Source organism: Schistocerca gregaria, chromosome 1 (genome assembly GCF_023897955.1).
Source record: "Schistocerca gregaria isolate iqSchGreg1 chromosome 1, iqSchGreg1.2, whole genome shotgun sequence".
In the NCBI taxonomy this organism is placed as follows: domain Eukaryota; kingdom Metazoa; phylum Arthropoda; class Insecta; order Orthoptera; family Acrididae; genus Schistocerca; species Schistocerca gregaria.
In genome coordinates this window covers 1,041,379,466-1,041,405,532 of record NC_064920.1, presented here as the reverse complement: position 1 = coordinate 1,041,405,532, position 26,067 = coordinate 1,041,379,466, and the positions used below count along the sequence as shown (strand labels likewise).

The following is a 26,067-nucleotide window of genomic DNA, read 5'->3' as shown; positions in this document are numbered from 1 at the left end:
ACTGAGCTGGAAAAAAATTGAGATTTAAATGGGCAGCAAGTTCATTCAAGTAACTACTCTGACACTTGCTTTAAGTGATTTCGGGAAACCACAGAGAGCCTGAAAGTCGGTGGCCAGACTGTGATGTGAATCCCGTAGCTACCGATTAAAAGTCGAGTGTCGTTCACAGCGACACCTTGCCCCGATTCTGTAACACCGAGCTAGAGATACTTCATGCTTTTGAAGATGTCGTTTACCGAAATTAATACTTTCTTGACGCCACATACCTCGTCGAGGAACACGGGGGCGTACAGAATTCCACACAAAGAAATACGACGCACAAAAAAAAAAGTTTTCCGAGCGCCTCCAGCTCAGCGGCGAAATGCTTTGGAAGACATTCCAGAAGTTCATATTGGTTCTGAAAGAGACTATAAAGCATGAGGCGACAAACATCGGGGCGAGGGGCAAAATTAATATCCTCTGCTGCAGTAGGAGTTATTTTGGGTCAAGAATGTTTACGCCGCTGATAGTGCGTTTCATCATAGTTATATATGTGGCGCAAGCCATAAATCTGACTCATTTATACCACTGCCTGAACTTGATGTTTAAATATCGCTCTCTGACGGCATTAGCGCGACGAAGGTTATGTTGTACTCATCTTCGACCTCCAGTGGTTACTCGTTTCAAGAACCAGATGACACGCGCTACGACAGAGTACAGAGTATTGCACTTTTTTTCGGCAACACTTGTGAATTTAATGTCTCTGATATCGATACTGCAAGCTGAGAACCTACATCTGTCAAAAATGCTGATTCAACGCCAAGTCGACATCTTAACAAATTACACTGACGGGCGACAAAAAAGCGAGAGGTGTCAAAACATCTGGAAAACATAAATCCTGCTCGATTTCACAACTAGAATAGTTCATTATGATGTTTGTATGGCATTCAGTCAGAGATAAATTACTCTCCCTTCTATTCCTGCTTCGAGCGTACGTTCAAAGGCTTCTCAAAACCGTGGAACCAACACTCTGAATTCCGTATTTATATAGCGCGGCGAGGCAGGTGAATTATACTTCGAAAGCTTCTGAATTATACAGTAAAGATATTAGAGTATAAACGACAGTAACTTAGCTTCAGTGACAAGATAGTTCACGAATATTCCGAAGAACGAAAAATATGGACTCTTTGCCACTCGATACATATTCTATACTAGCTGGCTGCCAATGTTGGAGCTCTTCAACATTGACCAATTTATTATACAGCACTTTTGGTTCAAAGGTGATACATAAACCAACTCAGCTACAAATTTACAACTGTGCGCCGTCAACATACAATGTACTATTGCAAGATGTGAGGCGGCGGCCTGTTTCAGGCCTTCTACTTATATTTTATCCTTTCTGAACACTGAATTTGCATAAGAGACTCTCTTGCTTCATTTACTTTCCGATTCAGTTTTGTTTGTCGACTTTCCACCTGTACTGCGTGTTGTGGCTAGGAGCTAGCGTCTAGCATCGTAGGTAACCCACCCCTCTGTACCTAATCTAACAATTCATTCCAGTAGTAGTTTTTCCATTAAATGCTTCTGGTCGTGATCAGGGGAACTTTCGCACATTTTGGAAGAGCTTCCCGGCATTTAGAATGCATGGTCTCACGCTACAGGGCTGCACAAACAGTCGGGCGACCCTTTGCAGGGATTATCCTCCTGGCTAAATTTCCGCGAACAACGTCATCAAAATTATCTGCTGTGCGACAGCAGAAAAAGTGAAAATATTATGGATCAGTTGTACGGCATTTTGAACGTAACTAAGGTCGTCGCCCGCCAGATTCCGCGACTCCTCACACCTATTCAAAAAGCCGATCACACATGGCGCTTGTTTGGATTACTAAACTTGAGCAACGCTCGCCCTCCCCCGCCACCCTGTTTTCTCCTGACATAGTATCATAACACTCAGTAACATTTTCGTCTTCTCTCCGGTGATGCAAAAACTACTGCGTGACAATCAACGACGACGTGGTGATTTTCAGGATGGGACATTCCTCAACAGCTAAAAGGTCCACTTCTATAACCAAGGTTTCCGCCAAGTCCTCGAGAATTGGGAAAAATGTGTTCCACTTGAGGGTGATGTGTAGAAAGTAACATCCGCGGTCTAGGGGTAGCGTCTTTGACTAATAATCAAAACGCCCTGGACGCGGAAAAGAGAATCGAAGCATTTGGGACGTGGTGCTACAGGAAAATGTTAAAAATGAGGTGGACTGATGCATATGGAATGAGGACGTACTCCGCAGGATCGGCGAAAGAACGCATGGAGAATACTGACAAGAAGAAGTGGCTGGAGAATAGGCTATGTGATAAGACGTCAGAGATTAACTTCACTAGTACTGGAGGGAGCTGTAGAGGATAAAAAGTGTAGGGGAGACAGAGATCGGATTGAAATACAACCAACAACTAATTGAGGACGTATGGTGCAAGTACTACTCTCAGATCAAGAGGTAGAGAGAGAGAGAGAGAGAGAGAGAGAGAGAGAGAGAGGAGAGAGAGAGAGAGGAGAGAGAGAGAGAGGGAGGGGGGGGGGGGGGGGAGAAGAAGAAGAAAGGAATAAAATCAAGTTTCATGACCGCAGACTGATTGCTATAAGGTGGCAAATGTTTACGACTACTCCCGGTATGTTCACTCTCGTTCATAAGTGTCGCTAACAAACTTCGCTCTCGTGTGAAAACGGCACTCGTGACTGGGTGAAAATTGAGCAGAATGCTACAACGGGATATTTCAATTTCAGTTGTTTACGAGTAAAACACCGAAACTGGTGTCGCGTTGTAAAGCGACGATCAAATACTACGTTAACTGATTACGAGGTGCAGTCGTGCCTGTACCTGCACTGCATTTTGCCTCGTAAACAGGTAAGGTACAGATGAGACATGAATAAAATGGCCCAGTAGCGACAGCGTGGCGAGTGGTAGCAGAGCGCGATGGCACGCGGTAAGTGCTACAGTTTACGGAAGGAGAGGGGAACGGTGTATGGCGGACTTACCTGGCAGGCAGCTTGCCTGCCGAGCACTCACACTTACCCGTATTGTCCGGGCAGCACCGTTGGGTAACCTGTGCGGATACCGGCGAACGGGAACCCTGCAACACAAGACAAGGTCCAGAGTCAATGGCGCCACAAAAACACAACAACGACATAAAGGTGCTACAGCTACAGCCTAAAATTGTAGCGCCTTAGTAATCCCACATGCTCGGGATCTACCAATGCTGGAGTACCAAATAGCCAGATTATCAAGGACCTTATTAAAAAACTGGTTTAAAAAATTATATGTACGAAATTGTATGGAAGTGAAACATGGACGATAAATAGTTTGGACAAGAAGAGAATAGAAGCCATGTATGGAAGTGAAACATGGACGATAAATAGTTTGGACAAGAAGAGAATAGAAGCTTTCGAAATGTGGTGCCACAGAAGAATGCTGAAGATTAGATGGGTAGATCACATAACTAACGAGGAGGTATTGAATAGAGTAGGGGAGAAGAGGAGTTTGTGGCACAACTTGACAAGAAGAAGGGATCGGTTGGTAGGACATGTTCTGAGGCATCAAGGGATTGCCAATTTAGTATTGGAGGGTAATGTGGAGGGTAAAAATCTTAGAGGGAGACCAAGAGATGAATACACTAAGCAGATTCAGAAGGATGTAGGTTGCAGTAAGTACTGGGAGATGAAGAAGCTTGCACAGGATAGGGTAGCATGGAGAGCTGCATCAAACCAGTCTCAGGACTGAAGACCACAACAACAACAAAAAAAACCCATATCTGCCACAGTATTAAAAAATTAAAACTATTTATTACTTTCTCTGTAAAAAGAAAACTGAATAAAAGTTGGATACCGTACTCCTATTAAATCAGTTTAAGGCACAAGGTTTTAGAAAAGTTCAATATACATGCAATTGTGCGCCAGTTACGAAATAAAGTAAACACCAGTGACTTGGAAAGATCAAGAACAAGATAATTAATAAAAATTGTTAGTAAGATTTTGGTATAATTTCATTGCAGTCACTGTCTTTAGGATTATCACAGATATTTCACGTTTCGAGGGCTTGGAACACGTCGGACTGGCATTTACCACTAGTGGTTTAGCTGAAATTTTCTTCTGAGCCTTCTGGAAGATTGCAGAAAGGCTAACTTGTTTCTTAGACTGAGCTCTTTCATATACATATCATGATGCGCAGATTCATAACTTCAGAAGAACTGAAATTTTCTTCTGGGTTCTCTGCAACATTGCAGAAAAGCTAACATGTTTTTGAGACTGAGCTGTTTTCTGTTAAAAAACGTATTACGACGTAGTTCAATAATCCTCTAACTTACAAGCACTGCCTGTTTTACCAAACATAATTCTACAATAACAAACAATAATGACGCACTTTACACCGAAATTGTGCCAATGTTTAAGGTTCACGACAAAGAATAGCAACCACCCTATTCTGCCCCCCCCCCCCCCCCCCCCACCAGTATTGATATACACAAATATGCCTCTCCCCACTACTCGCCACTGAAAAGTTTAAAACTGTGCTGTTTCGAACAGCTGAGAATTTAGAAAGGATTTCAGCCGCTTTGTAAGCGTATAGTTACGTCGCTGCCATCTCTCCCCATACCGATACCACGTTTCCTGTGGTGGCGCCGATGTAACTGTTGCAGGTAGTAGTTAAGATTATAGTGTAGTGAAGATTCATGTATGTTCGCGACCGGAAGTACTGACGGCCACAGCTTCGTGAACGGAAAAACCGCGTCCTGACGGCTTGAATCATCTTAAAGGACTTCATACTGAGACATCGGATATGTGTTCTCCGTCTGAAATAAAGTGCGTGAACAATTACATAAATATTACTGACTCGAATACCTTTGGTGGAGATTAATAATCGTTAACATCGGGTCGGTTTGCGGGAGACGAGAGCAGGTGGGAACTTGATGATTCAGTAAGAAAAATTAATCCAAGGCACTGTGAACTTTAGCCGCGCGGAGTGGCCTTGCTGTTTGAGGTACCATATCACAGACAGCGCGGCCCCTCCCGGCGGAGGTTCGAGTCCTCCCTCGTGTGTGTGTGTGTGTGTGTGTGTGTGTGTGTGTGTGTGTGTGTGTTGTTCTTAGCATAAGTTAGTTTAAGTAGTGTGTAAGTCTATGGACAGATGACCTCAGCAGTTTGGTCACTTAAGAATTCACACACATTTGAATTGTGCACTTTAAATGACAATATTTCACGAGCGGCTGCACATTCGCATCGTCATCGTGTCGTGGAGACTGTAGCCATCCACACCTTGATGCTTAGGCCCGGACTACGGAATATTTCATTCTGCCCTCAACCACGCAAAGTGGCGTCCAGTTGAAAGATTTGCAGCCGGACAGTGAGCCACAAGAAACTACATCTATTGGACTAGATGATTAACGGTTATCCATTGTCATTAGAAAATGACGACGTTTAATGTTACCTAACAAATCACTATAGACTATGGAGAGTGGAGTCTACAGTTACGTATGTTTTTCCTGTCTAAACAGACGAACAATTTCACCAATCTTGTCTGAGTGACTCGAAATGTGCCCCTCCGCCAGCCATGTTGCAGAAATTCATGCTATTGCTGAAAGGAGTCCTTGTCTACGCGAGTCGTGGCGTGTCAGGTACGTGGGCAATAGAGGCACCCAGAGTTGTAAAACTACTGTAGACTACCACAAATACGGGTAGGCTACGGTAGTTTTCGTAATAGCTTTGGTCCTTTAAGGTCGTACCTGCATTACCTGAACACTGGGTGTTACCTCATAACGAACGCTTTCTTTACATAAGCAATCAGTGTCTTGCTAAATTCCCTTACAAACCGGAAGTGGTGACGCGAGTAGAAATGGGGTGAGAATACACAAAGGGCTGGGTAATCTACGGAACATTTTTGTTCTGCACTGTTATCCTCCTGTCTCTTACATAAGAATAAACAATATTTATAGCAGAACTGAAATTATCAATGTTTAATTCAGGTTTCATTCGACAATTATTGGTTTGTTACGTGAAACAGTAGAAGCTTTCGAAATGTGGTGCTACAGAAGAATGCTGAAGTTTAGATGGGTAGATCACATAACTAATGAGGAGGTATTGAATAGAATTGGGGAGAAGAGAAATTTGTGGCACAACTTAACAAGAAGAAGGGACCGGTTGGTAGGACATGTTCTGAGGCATCAAGGGATCACCAATTTAGTACTGGAGGGCAGCGTGGAGGGAAAAATCGTAGAGTGAGACCAAGAGATGAATACACTAAGCAGATTCTGAAGGATGTAGGCTGCAGTAGGTACTGGGAGATGAAGAGCCTTGCACAGCATAGAGTAGCATGGAGAGCTGTATCAAACCAGTCTCAGGACTGAAGACCATAACAACAACACCAACAACAACGTGAGTGGTAAAAATAAAGAAAACAACGCAGATTCATCATACAACGCTAGAAAATGCAGTTTCCTCAAGAAAAAGGTAAAATAAAAAGAACGCTTCTATATTTCGTCGAACTTACATAAAACATGTTTCTGTTATTCATAAACAACTTCTGCATTTATCTATAACAGGAAACGCTTGCCTTAGACCACGATGAGTGACATTCTATTGTATACAAAAGGACAAGAATAATTCTCCATATTTTTATGTTTGTCCATGTAAACTGTGCTTGCATTAAAAAAATGGCTCTGAGGACTATGGGACTTAGCTTCTGAGGTCATCAGTCACCTAGAACTTAGAACTTCTTAAACCTAACTAACGTAAGGACATCACACACATCCATGCCCGAGGCAGGATTCGAACCTACGACCGTGGCAGTCGCGCGGTTCCAGACTGAAGCGCCTACAACCGCTCAGCCACCGCGGCCGGCTGCTTGAATCAAAAGTAATTACTTTGGACAGATAAAAGTGAGTAATTTACGCGATATACTAAGTTGTATTACTTATAAGAGGCAATTTATATTCTGTAATGATATAAAATACACAATGGACTAACAACAGTTCTAATTATGTACGAAACAAACAACCAAACATACAAAAAAAAAAAAAAAGAAAGAGAAGTCGTTGGCTCCCATTTTCTCTCTTACATTTTCATATATGTTTCGTTCTCTACCAATACTACTGCTAATACTAGCATTTACTACTTCATTTATGTAGTGTACCACAACTCAAAAAACACCGAGCCGTACAATCAGCATATGTTAGTGTGAGTGAGCACGACTGTATCTACGCATATTTCTGCCAGGCCGTTTACTGGTTTCCTGTTACAGAGAGTACAGTGATCTGCTGAAATGGGTAAACATTAATTTGTAATACTTCCACTTAGCAATCTTTCAGGCGAGACAGCTCGATCAGGTTAGCTCCTCCGGTACGTTGCTTCAATAAACGTCGACCGCGTGGGTTCCCCCGGAATTTACAATGGCGCTCGTCATCATCGGGAGTAAACATTTACGGTCGGCAGCCGTCATAAGTAGGGTTTACGGGCGCTATTTCAGTGGCGGGAGTGCATCTGAGTGGCGCGCCGCCGCCTGCGTGTCATCGCGCAAGCCTAAAGGACTGCGCCCGTCCTCTTTACCGGCGCTCGGCACACAGCTACGACCTGACGACGGCCGACGCCTAATTTACGAGAGTGCCGCGCCGGCTCTGCCCTCTGCCGGCTACCACGTAAAGCTCCAGGGGTTGCGCACAGAAATCTCGAGAACTTCACAGAACGTTCAGAAACGTCGCGCTTCTTTGGAGAAGGCTCTTCTTTATGAACAAAAGGAATGGGGACAATCCTTGTTTGTCACGGAAGGATCGGTATTAAATGGCGCGTCGTCTGGCATTCTCCAGGCTGTTCTTTATAGTCCAGGGCTTCCCAACGTGTGGTCCGCGGACCTCTTAGGGGTCCGCCGGCTCTTTCTAGGGGGTCCGCGGCCACCCTTCACGAAATCGTGTAAAATGATGAGTAAAATTATTGAATAAAAATGTGAAAATCAAATTCATCACATTTTTTCGTGTGAAAAAAAAATGTGTACTTTTACTTCAGGTCGTATTCCCAAGCAGCTTTTGCGATTCCTAAGTGAGAACGCATACACAGTTTAGTGCCGGAGAATGCGGCTTCTCTGATCGGCTGTTTCGCAACAATACGGGGGTCGTTTGTGCGCCGGCTCACGGCGGTAGATGCGCTGAAACCTTTTACGCATGCTTGGAGCGAGCTTTGTCGACCAATCACAGCACTCGCTGGCACGTATGCGGACCCAGGCATCATTAAATGTTAAACTTGCTTTGTCTGTGCACTACCTACACTCCTGGAAATTGAAATAAGAACACCGTGAATTCATTGTCCCAGGAAGGGAAAACTTTATTGACACATTCCTGGGGTCAGATACATCACATGATCACACTGACAGAACCACAGGCACATAGACACAGGCAACAGAGCATGCACAATGTCGGCACTAGTACAGTGTATATCCACCTTTCGCAGTAATGCAGGCTGCTATTCTCCCATGGAGACGATCGTAGAGATGCTGGATGTAGTCCTGTGGAACGGCTTGCCATGCCATTTCCACCTGGCGCCTCAGTTGGACCAGCGTTCGTGCTGGACGTGCAGACCGCGTGAGACGACGCTTCATCCAGTCCCAAACATGCTCAATGGGGGACAGATCCGGAGAGCTTGCGGGCCAGGAAAGTTGACTTACACCTTCTAGAGCACGTTGGGTGGCACGGGATACATGCGGACGTGCATTGTCCTGTTGGAACAGCAAGTTCCCTTGCCGGTCTAGGAATGGTAGAACGATGGGTTCGATGACGGTTTGTATGTACCGTGCACTATTCAGTGTCCCCTCGACGATCACCAGAGGTGTACGGCCAGTGTAGGAGATCGCTCCCCACACCATGATGCCGGGTGTTGGCCCTGTGTGCCTCGGTCGTATGCAGTCCTGATTGTGGCGCTCACCTGCACGGCGCCAAACACGCATACGACCATCATTGGCACCAAGGCAGAAGCGACTCTCATCGCTGAAGACGACACGTCTCCATTCGTCCCTCCATTCACGCCTGTCGCGACAGCACTGGAGGCGGGCTGCACGATGTTGGGGCGTGAGCGGAAGACGGCCTAACGGTGTGCGGGACCGTAGCCCAGCTTCATGGAGACGGTTGCGAATGGTCCTCGCCGATACCCCAGGAGCAACAGTGTCCCTAATTTGCTGGAAAATGGCGGTGCGGTCCCCTACGGCACTGCGTAGGATCCTACGGTCTTGGCGTGCATCCGTGCGTCGCTGCGGTCCGGTCCCAGGTCGACGGGCACGTGCACCTTCCGTCGACCACTGGCGACAACATCGATGTACTGTGGAGACCTCACGCCTCACGTGTTGAGCAATTCGGCGGTACGTCCACCCGGCCTCCCGCATGCCCACTATATGCCCTCGCTCAAAGTCCGTCAACTGCACATACGGTTCACGTCCACGCTGTCGCGGCATGCTACCAGTGTTAAAGACTGCGATGGAGCTCTGTATGCCACGGCAAACTGGCTGACACTGACGGCGGCGGTGCACAAATGCTGCGCAGCTAGCGCCATTCGACGGCCAACACCGCGGTTCCTGGTGTGTCCGCTGTGCCGTGCGTGTGATCATTGCTTGTACAGCCCTCTCGCAGTGTCCGGAGCAAGTATGGTGGGTCTGACACACCGGTGTCAATGTGTTCTTTTTTCCATTTCCAGGAGTGTATTTCATAAGTCGATTTTGCACCTTCAAGATGTTTTCGTTCATCTCTAAACCAAAGACTAATGATACTTCGAAGGGGGGGGGGGGGTCATTGGGGTCCGCCATGGATTTTCGACTGAAGAAGGGGTCCACCAGCTGAAAAGGTTGGGAAGCACTGCTTTATACAATATACAGGGTGAGTTTTTCCACCGTGTACAAACTCTAAGGACTGGTCAATGAGATGATACGGAACAAAAAAGGGCTAACGAACTTAACGTCCGAAAATAGTTTCCATGCTACAAATCACTTAATCTTACTTCGTTGCGGAGACTGCGGTCTAACACGAGCTCCACCAAAGTTACAATATGTGTTCGAAATGGTTTCCATGTGCCTCAACGCATGCGTGTACGCGCCGTAGCATGTCCTGTATCACAAGTTCACATCGGCCAGTCTTCATACGAACAGGGTCAACGGCAGCATGAATAGGCTGCTCCAGTGTCTCCACATCTGGAATGGGCTCTGCATAACGATACTTCAGAGATGGCCTCATAACCAGAAATCGCACTGATTGAAATCCGATTAACGAGCAAGCCACGCAACTGGACCCCCTCGTTCGATCCTGCGACCAGGGAAGACACTATTGAGATACGTCCGCATGTTAACGGCGAAGTGTGCTGGAGCAGCATTATGTCTTCTTCTTCTTCTGTAGTAGTCAATCCAAGGATTGGTTTGCATCAGCTACTATGGCAGCTTGTCTCCATTCTGTGCGTCTTTCAACTTTTCTCTTCATTTCTTTATAGGTGTTACACCCCACATCTTTCACGATTTGATCCATGTACCTCAGCCGTGGTCTTCCTCTTGGTCTTTTTCCCTCGACATACCCCTCTATGATTGTGTTCAGGAGTCCTTTATATCTTAACAGATTGCCTGTAAATTGGACTCCTCTTATAACAATGAAACTCCAGAAGCTTCTCTTCTCACCTGCTCTTTCCAGAACCACTTCGTTTGTGACCTTGTCGATACATTTTATTTTGAGCATGCGTCTATAGCACCACATTTCAAAAGAATTTAGCTTCTGGTCTTCCTCTGTCCCGGAAGTCCACGTTTTACATCCATAGCATGCCACACTCCACACACATGATTTCAAAAATCTTTTCCTGAGGTCAAGGCTGATGCTCTTAGATGTTAAGATGTTTTTCTTCTTGTTAAAAGCAGCCTTTGCTTGAGCAATTCTGCTTCTCTGCCTTGCTCCTCTCATCCCTGGTAATATTACTGCCCAGATAAGTAAATTTATCAACTTGTTCAAGCAGTTCATTGCCTACATGAACTTGGACTTTCACTTGCTCTTTTTTCTCGCATGCCATTACTTTTGTTTTTGCTTTATTAATTCTCATATTATATTCTTCCCTCATAACTTTATCCATTCTATTCAGTAGAACTACAAGGTCTTTTTCACTTTCTGCCAGGACAGCTATATCATTGGCATATCTTATCATATCTATTCGTTGGCCATGAATTACTACACCTGTCTGAGAATTTTCCCTTACTTTTTCCAGCATTATGTAGCAGCCACATAACCCTTCGAATCATCAATGGCACTTTTTTCCAGTGGAGGCAAAGTCACCCGCAAAAAACGCCGATAGTTCCGACCTGTTGCCGGCCGCTGTGGCCGATCGGTTCTAGGCGCTTCAGTCCGAAAGCGCGCTGTTGCTACGGTCGCAGGTTCGAATCCTGCCTTGGGCATGGATGTGTGTGATGTCCTTAGGTTAGTTAAGTTTTAGTCGTTCTAAGTCTAGGGGACTGATGACCTCATAGGTTAAGTCCCATAGTTCTTAGAGCCATTTGACTCATTTTTCCGACCTGTTAGGCGACGTGGATGGAAGACTGGTCTCAAACTACGGTCGCCAATTATCCCAGGCCGCACATTCCGATTGCACCGATGCTGTCAGCATAACATCGGGGTTTTGCATACTATCCCACAAATGACTCATGAAAGTTGAAGATACCACTCTGCGTAAAGGTCGCCTCATCTTTGAATAGGATAGATGACACAAATCCTGGAATCGTGGTTGCTTGATGAAGAAACCAGTGACAAAACTGTTCCCGATGTGGAAAGTCTGTCGCCAGTAAGCCCTGTACACGCTGTAAGTGATAAGTGTAGTAACAACTGCCATGGAGAATGTTCCACACGATCGTCTGGCTTGGCCTGTACAGGCGGGGCAACTGTCTGGTACAGACACGGCGGTCGCCTTCCACAGTATTAATCACATTTTCCTTCAAGTCTGGTGACCGAACATTTCGGGTACGCCCTTCATGGTTTCCTGGTTCCCGAAACGACCCTGTCTCAGGCAAACGGAGAACCACTGTTGCAAACACTGAATACTGTGATTGTTGTTGGCAGGGGCAGGTCTCCAGATACAACCTTGCAGCTCGCCGCCCGTTGCCATTTGCCTTTCCGTAAGTAAACGTAATGTCTCGAAGCTCTCGAATTGAACACGGAACCATTGTGTACTACGCTGTATCACTTCCACTACAAGGTGACTCAGCAAGATAAGTGAAGGGGACACAACATTCCCAATTACTATGGCAGGAGAGGACGCTACGAACAGCACCACCCCACTAGGAGGAAACCATGCATACTCTACCCAGTTAAGTCCCATAAGATTTCCCACACACACACACACACACACACACACACACATCATACTGTACCTGTGGCTACATGGTACAGCGCGTATTAGATCGCAGTCTATGTAACAAGGTATGATTGAATAAATGGGTCTCTAGCATGGAAGCTATGTATATCGGGGTATAAGTTCATTAGACCTCTTTTGTTCCGTATCCTCTCATCGATCAATCCCTAGAGTTTGTACACGATAGAAAAAATCAACCTGTATGACTTTCCGTGATGCCGAACAGCTCCAATGTGCGACTTGACATGATTTTCCCAAAACCCGATCGTGTGAGGTCCAGAAATCAGTGGACAGGGAAATTCAGATGAATGCTGTGTCTCTTGACTTTTAGAAAAGCCTTCGACGGCGTTCCGGCCCATCTCCTAGTAAACAAAATACTGTAAATGCAATCGAAATATCAGGACAGAAGTGCGATTGGTTTGAAAACTTCCGAGAAAACTGAACTCACTACGTCATACTTAATTGACTGGTATCGTCAGAAGCAAAGCTTGCGTCACTGTACCTTAGTGTTCACAAAGTATATGTGAGTTGACGGATAACGTCTATAGCGTTATGAGGCTGTTCGCAGACAACGCAGTTACGTATACTGCGCTCCTGCAAGGGAGATTCCACCTATAAAACCGTCTCCCGCCATTTTTCTGTATTTTTCGTCAGTTTAGAACTCTTATCCAACTGCATTAACGAAGGAGTTACGAGGCGTTATATTTTTTAAGTAAGTTCCGTTTTGAAATTTAAAAAAGAGACATGGTAAGATATCTCAATAACTTTATTTTTACGTGAAAGCCTGTACCTTAATCTACTTTTCTACATAATTTCGGTCAATATTGAGGCACTTGTCATAACGTTGTACCAGTTTTTGAATACCCTCCTCATAGAAGTCTGCCGCCTGACTTGTTAACCACTGCATCGCCACTGTTTTGACTTCGTCATCGTCTTGAAGACTCTGAACGCCAAGGTGTTTGTTCAAGTGCAGGAACAGATGGTAGCCACTGGGCGCAAGATCGGGGCTGTACGGAGGATGATCTAGAGCCTCCCATCGAAAAGATGTGATGAGATGTTTGGTCTGATTCGCCACATGCGGACTGCCAATGTCTTGCAGCAAAACGATGCCCTTACTCAACTTCCATAGACTGTTGCTTTCATTCTGGTGTGACGCAGGCCACCCTTGCTTCATCGCCCGTAACAATTTGGCTTAAGAAATCATCATCATCATTGTTATACCGCTCGAGGATAGTCAAAACGTTTGGTTTTGTGCACATCCGTCAACATTTTCGGAACCCAACGTGAGCACAATTTTTCGTAATTCAAGTGCTCGGTCACAGTGCCATACAAAACACTACGAGAAACATCAGGAAAGTCATCCCGCAAGGAGGAAATCGTAAAGCGTCTGTTTTCTCTCACCTTATTGTTCACTTCCTGCACCAAACTTTCATTAACGACCGAAGGACGCCCACTCTGTTGTTCATCATCCACATTTGTGCGGCCATCTTTAAATGCTGTCACCCACTTTCCTACCATTCCATCTCTCATAATGTTTTCTCTGTAAATTGCACAGATCTCACGATCAATATCGATCGCTTTTAGGCCTTTAGCACTAAGAAATCTTGAAACAGCCAATACTTCACAGTCGGCGGGACTTACGATTATTGGAGGCATCTTCGACACTCAGTACACAACGTAAACAAGGACGAATCAGATTGCAATGGCGTCAGCGTAGATTAAGGTACAGGCTGTCATGTCAAAATAAAATTATTGAGACATCTTAGCACGTCTTTTTTTAATTTCAAAGCGGTACTTACTTAAAAAGCACGCCTCGCAGAAAAGATTCAAAGAACAACCATACGTTACAGGTTTGTACAATAAGTGAGAGAGAGTCACAGAGAACATTGCGCATATTAGAGAATCTTCTTCACAGAGTTTAGAGACCCCAATTTTGAAAACGAGTCAACATACACACTAATTGCTCTAACATATAAACTATCTGATCGAAAATATCCGGACAGCTATTAGAGGAGATTATTACGGGTTCGTCCACCGTTCGCCATTATGACGGATTCAATGCTTTCAATGAGCTGTCTGAGTGTGGAGGAGGAATGCCAGCTCATTCTTCAAGAGATAAAACAACAGATGGTAGTGATGTTGGAAGCTCAGGTCTGGAACGAAGTCGACGTTTCAGCTCTTCTCAATGGACTCCGGGCAGCCCAGACCATTTCAAGAATGTTATTTTCCACAAACCACTGCTTCACACATGCCGCTTTATGACAGGGTGTATTGTCATATTGGCACAACCATCGTCTCCGAACTGTTTCTCTAGTGTTCTGTAAAATGTGTTCATATCCTTCCGCATTTAAGCGCAAAAAGAGGAGAACAATCCAACCAAGAATGTGCTAGCCGCACTGTTGGGAGCACTTTGTAACTCACGAATGATTCTTTCAGTTGACTTGTGCTGTTCTTTGCAGCCACCCTCCGCAATGCTCGGCGGTCTTGTCCGTCAGAACATGCGGTCTGTCCGGTCTAGGTATAGCTGCGGTTCTTCCTTCACGTTTCCATTCCTCAATCGTCGACTTGGGCAGCTTTAGAAGGGTTGAAATGTCCCTAACGTGCTTGTTACTCAGGTACGTCCAATGATCGGCCTCGTTCAAAGAGGCTGAACTCTCCTGACAAATCTTATAAAAACAAATTTGCTATATAAACACTCGGCCCAGTTGGTAAAAGGGGCAGCGAATGCGTGAAATAACTAGCGAAAAAAACTGCGGTGTCTACTTCTTAACGAAGCACCTCTACCATCAAAGAGAAGACAGAAAGGTCTATGTCAATAGACCAAGGTCATAAATTCAAACAGACATGGTATTGGTGATACGGCGATGAGACACCAACTCTTCTCAACTGGGGCCTCACGCCAAAAGATACTGCTACTACTACCACTGCATAGGCCACAGGAGTACTAATAAAACGAGATTTTTAGATTTTTGTAATAATTAAAATTCTCCCCAAGGTGAAACTCCAGCCCCGTTGAAGAGGGCGCTGTACACAGGTTAGTAGAATTTGATAAATATAAAACTCATTATCTGCACAACGATTCAAAATTACTGATTACTGTTCCCTGATGCCAGTTCTTAGCTAATTGAATGAGGCAACTGCTAAATATATTTACCACTTCATTCGTCTCCGTATGTGTAAGCTTCAATCCATATTGTGATTTCCTACGCAAGATTACTATTTGCGCCCACACAAGTAATTTGATTTATTGTTGCAACATGTGTCTTTATTCTAATGGTGCAGTGAAATAAATGTCGTATTTTCGACTCATTATATCACACACATATACACGATATCCGTGCGGCAATCCAAATCAATTTCAGTTTATGATTTAAGACTATCTGCTTAGCCTTAAACCAGCAAAAATAGTTTTTTAAGCAGTCTTGGCCACAAGTTGTCGGAAAAGGAGAGCCGTAAGTCGGAGTGCAGCTACACATGTAGCGTAAACAATAGAAGACCCTCCATCCGCTGATGTTCGACAGTCACACAAATCTAGGCGATTAATTTTTGCACACATATTAGCACAACGTGTATGAATTTCTATCTTTATTTAATATACATTTCTAAGGGGATCGTTTGTCGTTAGAAACTCAGCGAAATAATATTTAGTTTTTGTACACTTTCGTTCATATTGCTAAGCACGACTGTAGCTAAAGCTTCCGCTATCCTTTCGCGCGAATGGGTAAGTGCTTTAATTTGGCAGCTTTAAATAATGGTATTTATATCGTCGCTGTAGTCGGTAAAAACCGTACAGGAAAATAGAGATTGGAATACATCCAGCAAGTAATTGAGGACGTAGGCTGCAGGTACTACTCTAGGTTGGCACAGGAGAGGAATTCGCGGCGGGCCGCATCAAACCAGCCAGAAGACTAATATATATCGTCCCAACTTTGCGCTCATCTACCCATCCACCGCAGTGAAAAATATTCGATAAGTACCATCTGAACTTGTTACTCGGTGATTTAATGAAATATCCTTCAACGGAAAAAATATGTGTTTCGCACACTTTGCGTTGAGAAGAAATATTCTGAGATTTTTTACACGTTATTTGTGAAACAACTGTAGCTGAATAAAAATTTGATTTTGAAGGTACTTCATCACCACTAAGCTCACAACCTTAATGTCGTTTTATACAACTTTATTTAAAGTTTTTCCTGAACATTATTTAAAGCCTTTCGTGAATACACAAATGAGGTGGAATACGTGCTTACCTAAATTTTTCCTCTCATCATTACGTGCAAATGAGGATTAGTTCATTGTATATTTATCTATTCTATACACGACTCAGTTACTGAATTCTTATGTACACAACAGCACTGAGACACGAATTTCCGCGGAGATCATGGGGTAATTGTAACATTAACCTCCTAGAACTTTCCTCGAGCGAGTGAAAATCATGTTTTTCTAAAATCTAATGTTAAACAGAATTTGGCCAACAATATCATTATCTTTACAGATTCTTAAACTCTCAGTCCCTTTAGGGAACCTTAAAATATTTCATCAGCACCTTTTGTCTTACCTGAATCTTCAGTACACAGTACAACTTAGAAAACAATGCCTGATCGTCTCCACCAAAATTTCTTTCTAACACACTACCGACAAGCTGTTCCTCATTTTACGGGTTCCCAATGCATTCCGTCGATCTATCTACTCTTGTTTTAACAGCACCTGCTGATGATTTTTAATCCTTTTCTTTCCCCAGAACGCACACTTATTCATTGGTTTTATGCTTCAGTTTCCTGAAGCTTTTTTAGTCTTCAACAAAAATCACTTTTGTATTAGTTTTTGGAGATCGGGGAATACATAGGAAACTTATCGAGGAGTGGTACTTTCAGTCCAAACGATTCGGACTTCGTTACCTGTTACACACAACATATCCCAGAACTGGTTGGTAACGTACGTTTATAAAACGCCTGCAGAGGTAGTAAGATCTTAAACGCCTGCAGAGTTAGTAAGATCTTAGGTACTTTCGCAGTTAATATGTCATGTTCTTTATTTCAAGTTTTTTCTTTCTGCTTATATTGTACAGGTCACAGTGGTTTTCTATTAATGTTCTGTAAAGCATGAAAACAAACACTTTCAGCCTTATAAGGACTATGATTTGAAAAAGTTTATTTAACTTCTATTACAACATTATTTTCTGGATTTGAGAAATAATTTTTTCTGACTACTTCGTGTTTTGTCAAAATAAGATCAGTTAATAACTGTTCTCGACTACTACTGAAGGCGTTAACAGTAGATTAGCATTATTAGATTAAACCGCATAATATTACATTTAAACGTGAATCGCTACGAGACAAGAATCACTGCAGTCAGTTGTACCTTCTTAGTTATCAGTCTTAATTCTGAACCGTTTACTAGGAATGCCACTGAAGCGAAATCCTCGCTTTCTGAAAAATATGATACGAACAAAGTGTTGTCGAACTACGTCAACGACGGCTCAACTACAGCACGGACAAAAAAAGCCAATTATGCACATTTCGAAAAAAATAAGAAAAATTGCAGTTGGAAAAGTGAGAGAATAGCCGTTTGTAAAGTAAGGCTGAAAGATGGTTAGCCATACTGAAGAAAGAAGCCGTCGCGAAAACCAATGGCGCAAGCGACCTCGCGGAAATAGAACAGTCTTCTTGACAATAACTCACCGCCGAAACGAAAAACAAAATACATAGTGGAGCGGAGAGGAAGGCGGTCCATGCTATTTGCAGAGGTTGCGCAATTAATTACGGACAGACAGTGGTGGAGGCCATACAACAGGTGGGACCACAGTCGCTTTGTCTGCTCGCTTCTCGCAGCCCTTCCGCAGCCAACCACATTAGGCCACGTGTCAATAAAACGTGACGCTGCTTCCCCCGGTAGACGTAAGGGGAAGAGGGTTGGGAAGGGGGGGGGGGGCGCTGGCGGCAAACGAATTACTCCCCATGCGTCGGCAGGAGGGTACTACAAAGAGGGCTCATTAAACGAGAGACACTCGCGCAACATTGTGCTTGTAGTATGGGTCCCAATGCAGGGAAAAAAGGGAAACTAGTAGGTGGCAGCAGTAATATAATCAGATATTGGAAGGCAGATTGGAATGAGTTGTATACTTATCAGAACAGTAAGAACGTTCTAGGAAGATTCTTGACATAATTTAAAAACTGTTTCCCTTCTTCCTGAAAAAAATTTCCATCTACACGTACAATCTGTGAATCACTATTAAATGCACGCCCAGAGAATTTTTGACGTAAAACGCCTTTACTACACACGCTGCGTATGAGGAGGTCACAGCAGTGTCAAACTTCAATAATGCGGCTAAGAACTGCGTAACGCAACCATATCGGGCTAGCTGTAAAGAGGAAGGATGGAAGTTCGTGCCAGAAACACCGCTCGCTCTTTCAGGGCAGGCGGACGTCTCGGACAACGCAAACGATAAGTGCGTCCTCCATTTTCGTGTAAGATGATGCACAGAATCATACCTCAGACGTGTTATCCTATTCGAATGAACTAGAGCTTGATTTGAACTGTGTGTATAATGAGCTTTTGCCGTTTCTCGGCGAGTTCAGTGATGAAATATACTCGGACGTGTTAGACAACGGCAGCGTCCAGAAGAAACGTCCAACGACTTTCCTATCGTCTCCAGAAGACATCACTTCGCCCGAAGGCGAATGCCAAAAAACCAGCTGCAAGTTTGACAACGACACGACTAATACTACCGAGAACATTTCACAGGTAATATATGTGTTATAATTCATTCTTGTGTTGCATTCGGAGGAGAAAGTAGCTGACTGAAATTTCCTGAGATAGCGTTTGTTTTAATTATGCCCACCCCAAATCCTGTATCATGTCAGTGACACTCTCTTCTCCATTTCGCGATAATACAAAACGTGCTGCTCTTCTTCGAACATTTTCGATGTACTCCGTTAATGTTATGTAGTCCGTTAATCCTATCGCGTAAGTATCCCAGACCGTGCAGCAGTATTCCCAAAGAAGACGGACAAGCTTAGTGTTGGCAGACTCTTTAGTAGAACTGTTACATTTTCTAAGTGTTTAGCCAATAAAACGCAGTCTTTGGTTTGCCTTCCCCACAAGATTTCCGTATGCTCTTTCCAATTTTAAGTAGTTCGTAATAGTAATTCCTAGGTATTTAGTTGAATTTACGGCCTTTAGATTGGACTGATTTATCGTGTGCCCGAAGTTTGATTTCTTTTACCACTCATGTGGATGTCCTCACACTACCCATTACTTAGGGTCAACTGCCAATTTTCGCACCACAAAAATATATTTTCTAAATCGTTTTGCAATTTGTTTTGATCTTCTCACGACATTACTAGACGACAAACGACAGCATCAGCCGCAAACAACACGAGACGGCTGTTCAGATTGTCTCCTAAATCGTTTATATATATACGGAACATCAGGGGGCCTGTAACACTAAACGCCAGAAATCACCTCTGTTTTACTCGATGACTTTCCGTCAGTTACTTAGAACTGTGACCGCTCTGTCAGGAAATCACGAAAACCAGTCACATAACTGAGACGATATTTCACAAGCACACAATTTCACTATAAGCCTCTTGAGTTTTACAGTGTGAAAAAGCCTTCTGGAAATCTAAAAACACGGAATCAATTCGAAATCCCTTGTCAACAGCACTCAACGCCTCGTGTGAGTAAAGAGATAGTTGTATTTCACATTGAGTCTGGAAACGTGCCACCGCTACGGTCGCAGATTCTAATCCTGCCTCGGGCATGGATGTGTGTGATGTCCTTGGGTTAGTTAGGTTTAAGTAGTTCTAAGTCCTAGGGAACTGATGACCTCAGATGTAAAGTCCCATAGTGCTCAGAGCCATTTGAACCATTTTTTTGTATTTCACAAGAACAGTGTTTTCTAAATCCGCGTTGACAGTATCTCTTCGAGATAGTTCATAATGCTCGAACACAATATATGTTCAAAAATCCTATTGCATATCGACGTTAATGTTATGGGCCTGTAATTTAGTGGTGTAATCTTACCACCTTTCTTGAATATTGGTGTGACCTATGCAGCTTTCCAGTCTTTAGATACGGATCTTTCGTCGAGAGAGCGGTTGTATACGATCGTTATGTATAGAGCTATTGCATCAGCAAACTCTGAAAGGAATCTAATTGGTATACAGTCTGGATCGGAGACGCAGATAGGAGACATACACGCACTCCAACACTTTGGACGGCACTTTGGGACCCATGTGGCCTAAGAGGGATGAATATGGACTAAGGACGCGCATTTCGTTGTTTATGACATGGAAGGTACATTGGGGGTGGACCTACATCCAACACACAGCCGCTCAAAGTGGCTGCTAGAGTACGTCATGTCATGGAAGGTACATTGGGGGTGGACCTATATCCAACACACAGCCGCTCAAAGTGGCCGCTAGAGTACGTCATGTCATGGACTGCGCGGCCCCTCCAGCCGGAGGTTTGAGTCCTCCCTCGGGCATGGGTGTGTGTGTTGTTCTCAGCATAGGTTGGTTTAAGTTAGTTTAAGTAGTGTATGAGTGTAGGTTCCTAAGAAATTCACACACATTTGAACTTTTTTCAACACACTTTTCATACTCAATATAGCACTAGCAGCTCAAAACCTGAACCCAGAAGGGAAGGAGGAAACGAAATGAAGAACTTCACGGATTGATATTACATGCGATATTATTGCAGTGGCTACAGAATCAAGTCCAATTTAAAAAGAACTTGGCCGCATGAGCCCACTTCTATCCGAGTCCAGGAAGCAGCACGTTAGGGCCCTCGGCTAACCTGGCGGGTTTTTTTCGTAACTGTTCTTACGCTATTATAAATGACAATTAACTTCCTACCACTATTACAATTGAAATTTTACTCTGACAGCGCACATTTAGCGTACATTTTCACTTTCCCAAGCACTCAGTAACTAGAGATGTAAAATGTCACAATGTAATTTGTCTTGTTTAGCTTATTTTATGTCCAGTATGTTCAAAACTTGAAAAAAAGTGGTAAAGGTATCCCGACTGACAGTACGTGTAATATTAAAATTTTCGAGCTATACGTGTAATATTACAAGTTTAGAGCTTAGCGCAAAAGGTCAACAAATTGCCTTACCTAGAGTCTTGCGGCAATTTTATGATGGCGACATGTGCAGTACGCTATGTTCACTCTAACATTCATTTTCTGTGTGTCTAGTGAGTAAGAGGCTGAAGCAGTGTTTCCCTTATTCCTTACCAGCCATCGTTTCTGGAAAAATGGCACGAAAATCACTCTACAGTGTGTTGCTTTGCAGTCTGCGCCATGGTTCCGAAAAGTAAGCCAAGACAACAGGCTCTGTCCAACACCGTATTGTTTTGTTGTCTGAAGATCTTCGCTCGGGCAATCGATCAGTACACGATACGCCACCTGAAAATGTCAAGTTGCAACTGTGGTGCCAACTGGCCGTATGCCACGGCGACCTGCCATTTCCTAGACGTGGCACTAACGATGGCTACGCTCGGGCCCTCACGGCGCTACACAGCTCCTCTTAACCACACAAACACCCACCCACCCACATCCGCAGTCGCGACACTGGGCAGCCCAGCAGTCTCATTTGCTTAGGAGCCTGCTGTTAAATTATGCAGAGCGAGCCCACCTTTAGCGACACAAGAAAAACTCCAGTCCCCCCCCCCATCCTCTCGCGCAGTACTGATGTCCGAGGGTTACTGACAGCCGGCTAGCCAGCCACAGAAATTTGCCTGCCTGCGAGAGGGCCCGGGTAAAATGGGGCAGCGCCGTCGTTTGTCATATGGGGCCGGCCGCGCACGTGTGCTCACGTGTCTCACGCGACGCTTCCGCCGCATTACCGTCCCGCTTCCGCCGGTATCGGTGCGCAATCGCCACACGGCAAGCGGCGCCACAGAATACCGCCAGGGGGTGGCTCTTTTTTCCCCCGGCGCACAGGGCATCACGTTCGCCTTCAACGGCAGCCTTCGCGTGATGGCGATGATGGCATTTCGTATCGACATCGCAACTACCAAATGGACTGCTCTAATAAAGAGGTATTTATTGTACAACTGTCCAGCAAGTCGTATACTCCGATTTGTAAAAGTTGCATCGCCTCGAAACAAAGGAGACATGGGAATTACATTAATTATGGAGTGTGACGTTCAAAGCGGAGGAAATATTAATTTAAATGCATGACAAAATACGGTAAAACGTAGGACCAAGTGTCTCATTTCCACAAACAACATCGTGTCTCATTTCCACAAACAACATCGGCTGTCAAATCACTAAGAATATGAAGAAACCCCCATTAGAGACCATGTAGGGCAATTCCAGAGCCTTCAAACGGTACTCGCGTAGAGAGATCTGAATAAAATTTTTATGGAGTAATGGCAGTTCCGAACTAGCGTACGGTAGCAAAAGGTTGAACTCCAAGGAAGATCAGAGGCAAACCTTAGAAATAAAGATCGTCAGATCTATAAAAATTTGCTGCAGAGGAAATACTAAAAACTAGCTATACTGTGTGAACATTAATAAAACCGACTGGAAATGGAGGAAAAAAAGTCCTATGAGCACGTGTCCGGAAATGAGCCGTGTGCGTGTAATGACAACAAACCGTCTCGGATCACAGTACAGAGCTGCACCGTATCCAAGTCACAACATATGTTCAAAGTGGTCTCCAGGGAACTGCGAATGATAGTTGTGGTTGTCATGCAGGATACACATAATCGCACTTAGGCTGACACCATGTTCGTGGGCCATTTTCTGTACTAGGGTTCGTCTCAGTACCCTACAGAAACGGGTTCTCTAAACCTGTTGTTCGCACAATCCGCCGCCTCCCTGCACGTTCGTCTGTCTGAAAGGGCCCACACAAACGCCCAAAAAGGGCTTAAAATGTTGTGTCGTGTGGTCTGTGTCTGTCAGGGTACCTGTTTTGGCTGTTTTGGTACAGCCGTGCTGCCTCTCTATCGTTTCCATCTGCTTGATCGTACACAAATACCATCTCGGACGAGGAAGAGAGGGAGGAAATCAGTGTTTAACGTCCCGTCAACAACGAGGTCATTTAAGGCGGAATACGAGCTCGGATTACGGAGGGATGAGGAAAGAAATCGGCCGAGCCCTTTCTCATCCCTACCTTTGTCTGAAGCGATTTAGGGAAATTACGGAAAACCTACATCAGGATGAACGGAGGTAGGTTTGAAGGAAAATACCGGACAGTTCTGCTACTTCTATTGTATTGCATTGTATGTTAACCTGGAGCCTAGAAACGACGGAGAGACTCCGTCCTCGCCGCAGTCGCAGTGGTCCATAACTCCACGACGACTACCGCAGTCCATTTCACCCCCTTCACCCCCCCCCCCCCACACACACACACACCGAACCCCATCTCCCCCAGGGGAATGTCACACACCAGACGAGTGTAACCCCTACGTGGTAGAGTAATGGTGGTGTACGCGTACGTGGAGAACTTGGTTCAGCAGCAATTGCCGACATAGTGTAGCTAAGGAGGAATAAGGAGAACCAGCCCGCATTCGCCGAGGAAGATGGAAAACCGCCTAAAAACCATCCCAGACTGGCCGGTTCACCGGACCTCGACACCAGTCCGCCGGGCGGATTCGTGCTGGGGACCAGGCGCTCCTTTCCACTCCGGAAAGCCGTGCGTTAGACCGCTCGGCTAACCGGGCGGGTGTTGGTTCAAATGGCTCTGAGCACTATGGGACTTAACATCTGAGGTCATCAGTCCCCTCGAACTTAGAACTACTTAAACCTAATTAACCTAAGGACATCACACGCATCCATGCCCGAGGTAGGATTCGAACCTGCGACCGTAGCGGTCGCGCGGTTCCAGACTGTAGCGCCTAGAACCGCTAGGCCACATCGGCCGGCGGGCGGGTGTTCTGCAACTTACAGTACTATGCGACAATCACAGGCTTGCAGCACAAACGGAAAAACACGGCACATGACTAGAGAACCGTTACTCGTCAGCACCACCTACCGTGGCAATGATGCAATTCCGGACGTAGGACCTTTTTTCCTCTATTTTCAATCAGGAATCCGTCCATGCAATTTGTGGGTTTTATTAATGTTCAACCTGTATAAGGCCAGAGTTGGAAGTGGAACCGTAAATCAGAAAATGGCATAGGAAAAATGGATATTTTGCGTATCTAGCAGAATAATGTGCCAAAGTTAGCCTTAAATTACTAACGTCTTGGGAAGTGATCAATGGACGAATCGAGAACAAAATGGTTAGACTGAAACTGGCTCACGTTCTTAGATTGAATACATAATCCAGAAGAAACTCAAGTACCCTAAATTAACGTAATATTCGATACATTCGTCGCGAAAGAATTCAGCTGCTGCACTGATATTATATATATATCTTCCATTTTTCAGCATTAGCTGCATTTTTTTCGGAATGACTAGTTTCAATCCCCCTTGGTCATCTTCGGATCTATGTACTTGTGTCAGTAACCCATCGTGGCTGCATCAGAACTATACATCAGCTACTGGAAAATAAACCATAAATGATTTTTTAAATACACTTGACGAAAGCCTGTTAAGCGATTAAGTTTTAATTAATAAATGATAAAAATTTGCGTAAGAACTTTCTGTGTGTTCCCTAGACGAGACGAAGACCTAAATAGATCAATTACTCGTTGGTTACGGACGTACCTTTGAATTTCAGTTGTCATGTAATTCCGCCTCCGTAGTGTAGCGGTAGCGTTACCGCCTACCATGCAGGTGCCCAGGTTCGGTTCCCGGCAGGGAACTGGGTATTGTGTGTTTTTCATCATCATTGACTCGCAAGTCGCCGAAGTGGCGTCAGCTAAAAAGGACTTGCAATACGGCGGCCGAATTCCCCGAATGGGGCCTCCCGGCGAACAATGCCGTAGGATCATTTCCATTTCCTTTCATTCATATTTATACATTTTCATCTACACGGTTGTGTAAGTAGGAAGATGTCATGGGCCCAACGATGTCAAAGGGAAACCCAAGATACCTGTCCCAGTTTAATTTCTTACCATTGAAAAAGCGAGTGAAATAGGTATTAGTGTAAATGGCAGACAGCTGAAAACTTTAAAACTGAACAAAGCTCCAGATACCAATGGAATTCCTACCATATTCTAAACGGAATCTGCGACTGAGTTAGCCCTTCTTTTACCTACAATCACTTTTATCTATAATCATCTCCCGAACAAAAAACCGTGCCCAGTCGCTGGAAGTAAGCACAGGTCACATCAGTATACAAAAAGAGTGGCAGAAGTGATCGACAAAGCTATCGTCCAGTATGCTTGACATCGATTTGTTGTAGAATCTTAGAACATAGTTTCAGCTCAAACGTAATGAAGTATCCCATGCCATCAGCATGGATTCAGAAAAACTGAACACGGGAAACGCAACTAGCACTTTTCTCACATAACATACTGAAAGCCTTGGAGCAAGGAAGTGAGGTAGATGTGATATTCCTCGATTTTCGAAAAGCACTTGTCTCATGTTACAACTACGTTTATTATCAATAGTACCATAGTATAAGGTATCATGCGAAAGTTGGGATTGAATTGAAGATTTTTTTGGAAGGGAGGACGCAGCCATTTATCTTAGACGGAGAGTCATCGACAGATTTAGAAATAACTTCAGATGCACACCAGGGAAGTGTGTTGGAACGCTTGGTGTTCATTAAAGATTTTGTGGCCAATATTAATAGT

General features: G+C 44.4%; 1 protein-coding gene across 1 annotated transcript in view; it reads right to left on the bottom strand.

Moving 5' to 3' along the window:
- Nucleotides 1–26,067, bottom strand: part of LOC126279923 (RNA-binding protein 24-B-like) — a 320,643-nt gene that overhangs the window by 99,702 nt on the left and 194,874 nt on the right. Inside the window, exon 3 of the mRNA XM_049979717.1 lies at nucleotides 3,048–3,105. Coding sequence (XP_049835674.1) covers nucleotides 3,048–3,105 — 58 coding nt within the window. The remainder of the gene's footprint in view (nucleotides 1–3,047; nucleotides 3,106–26,067) is intronic.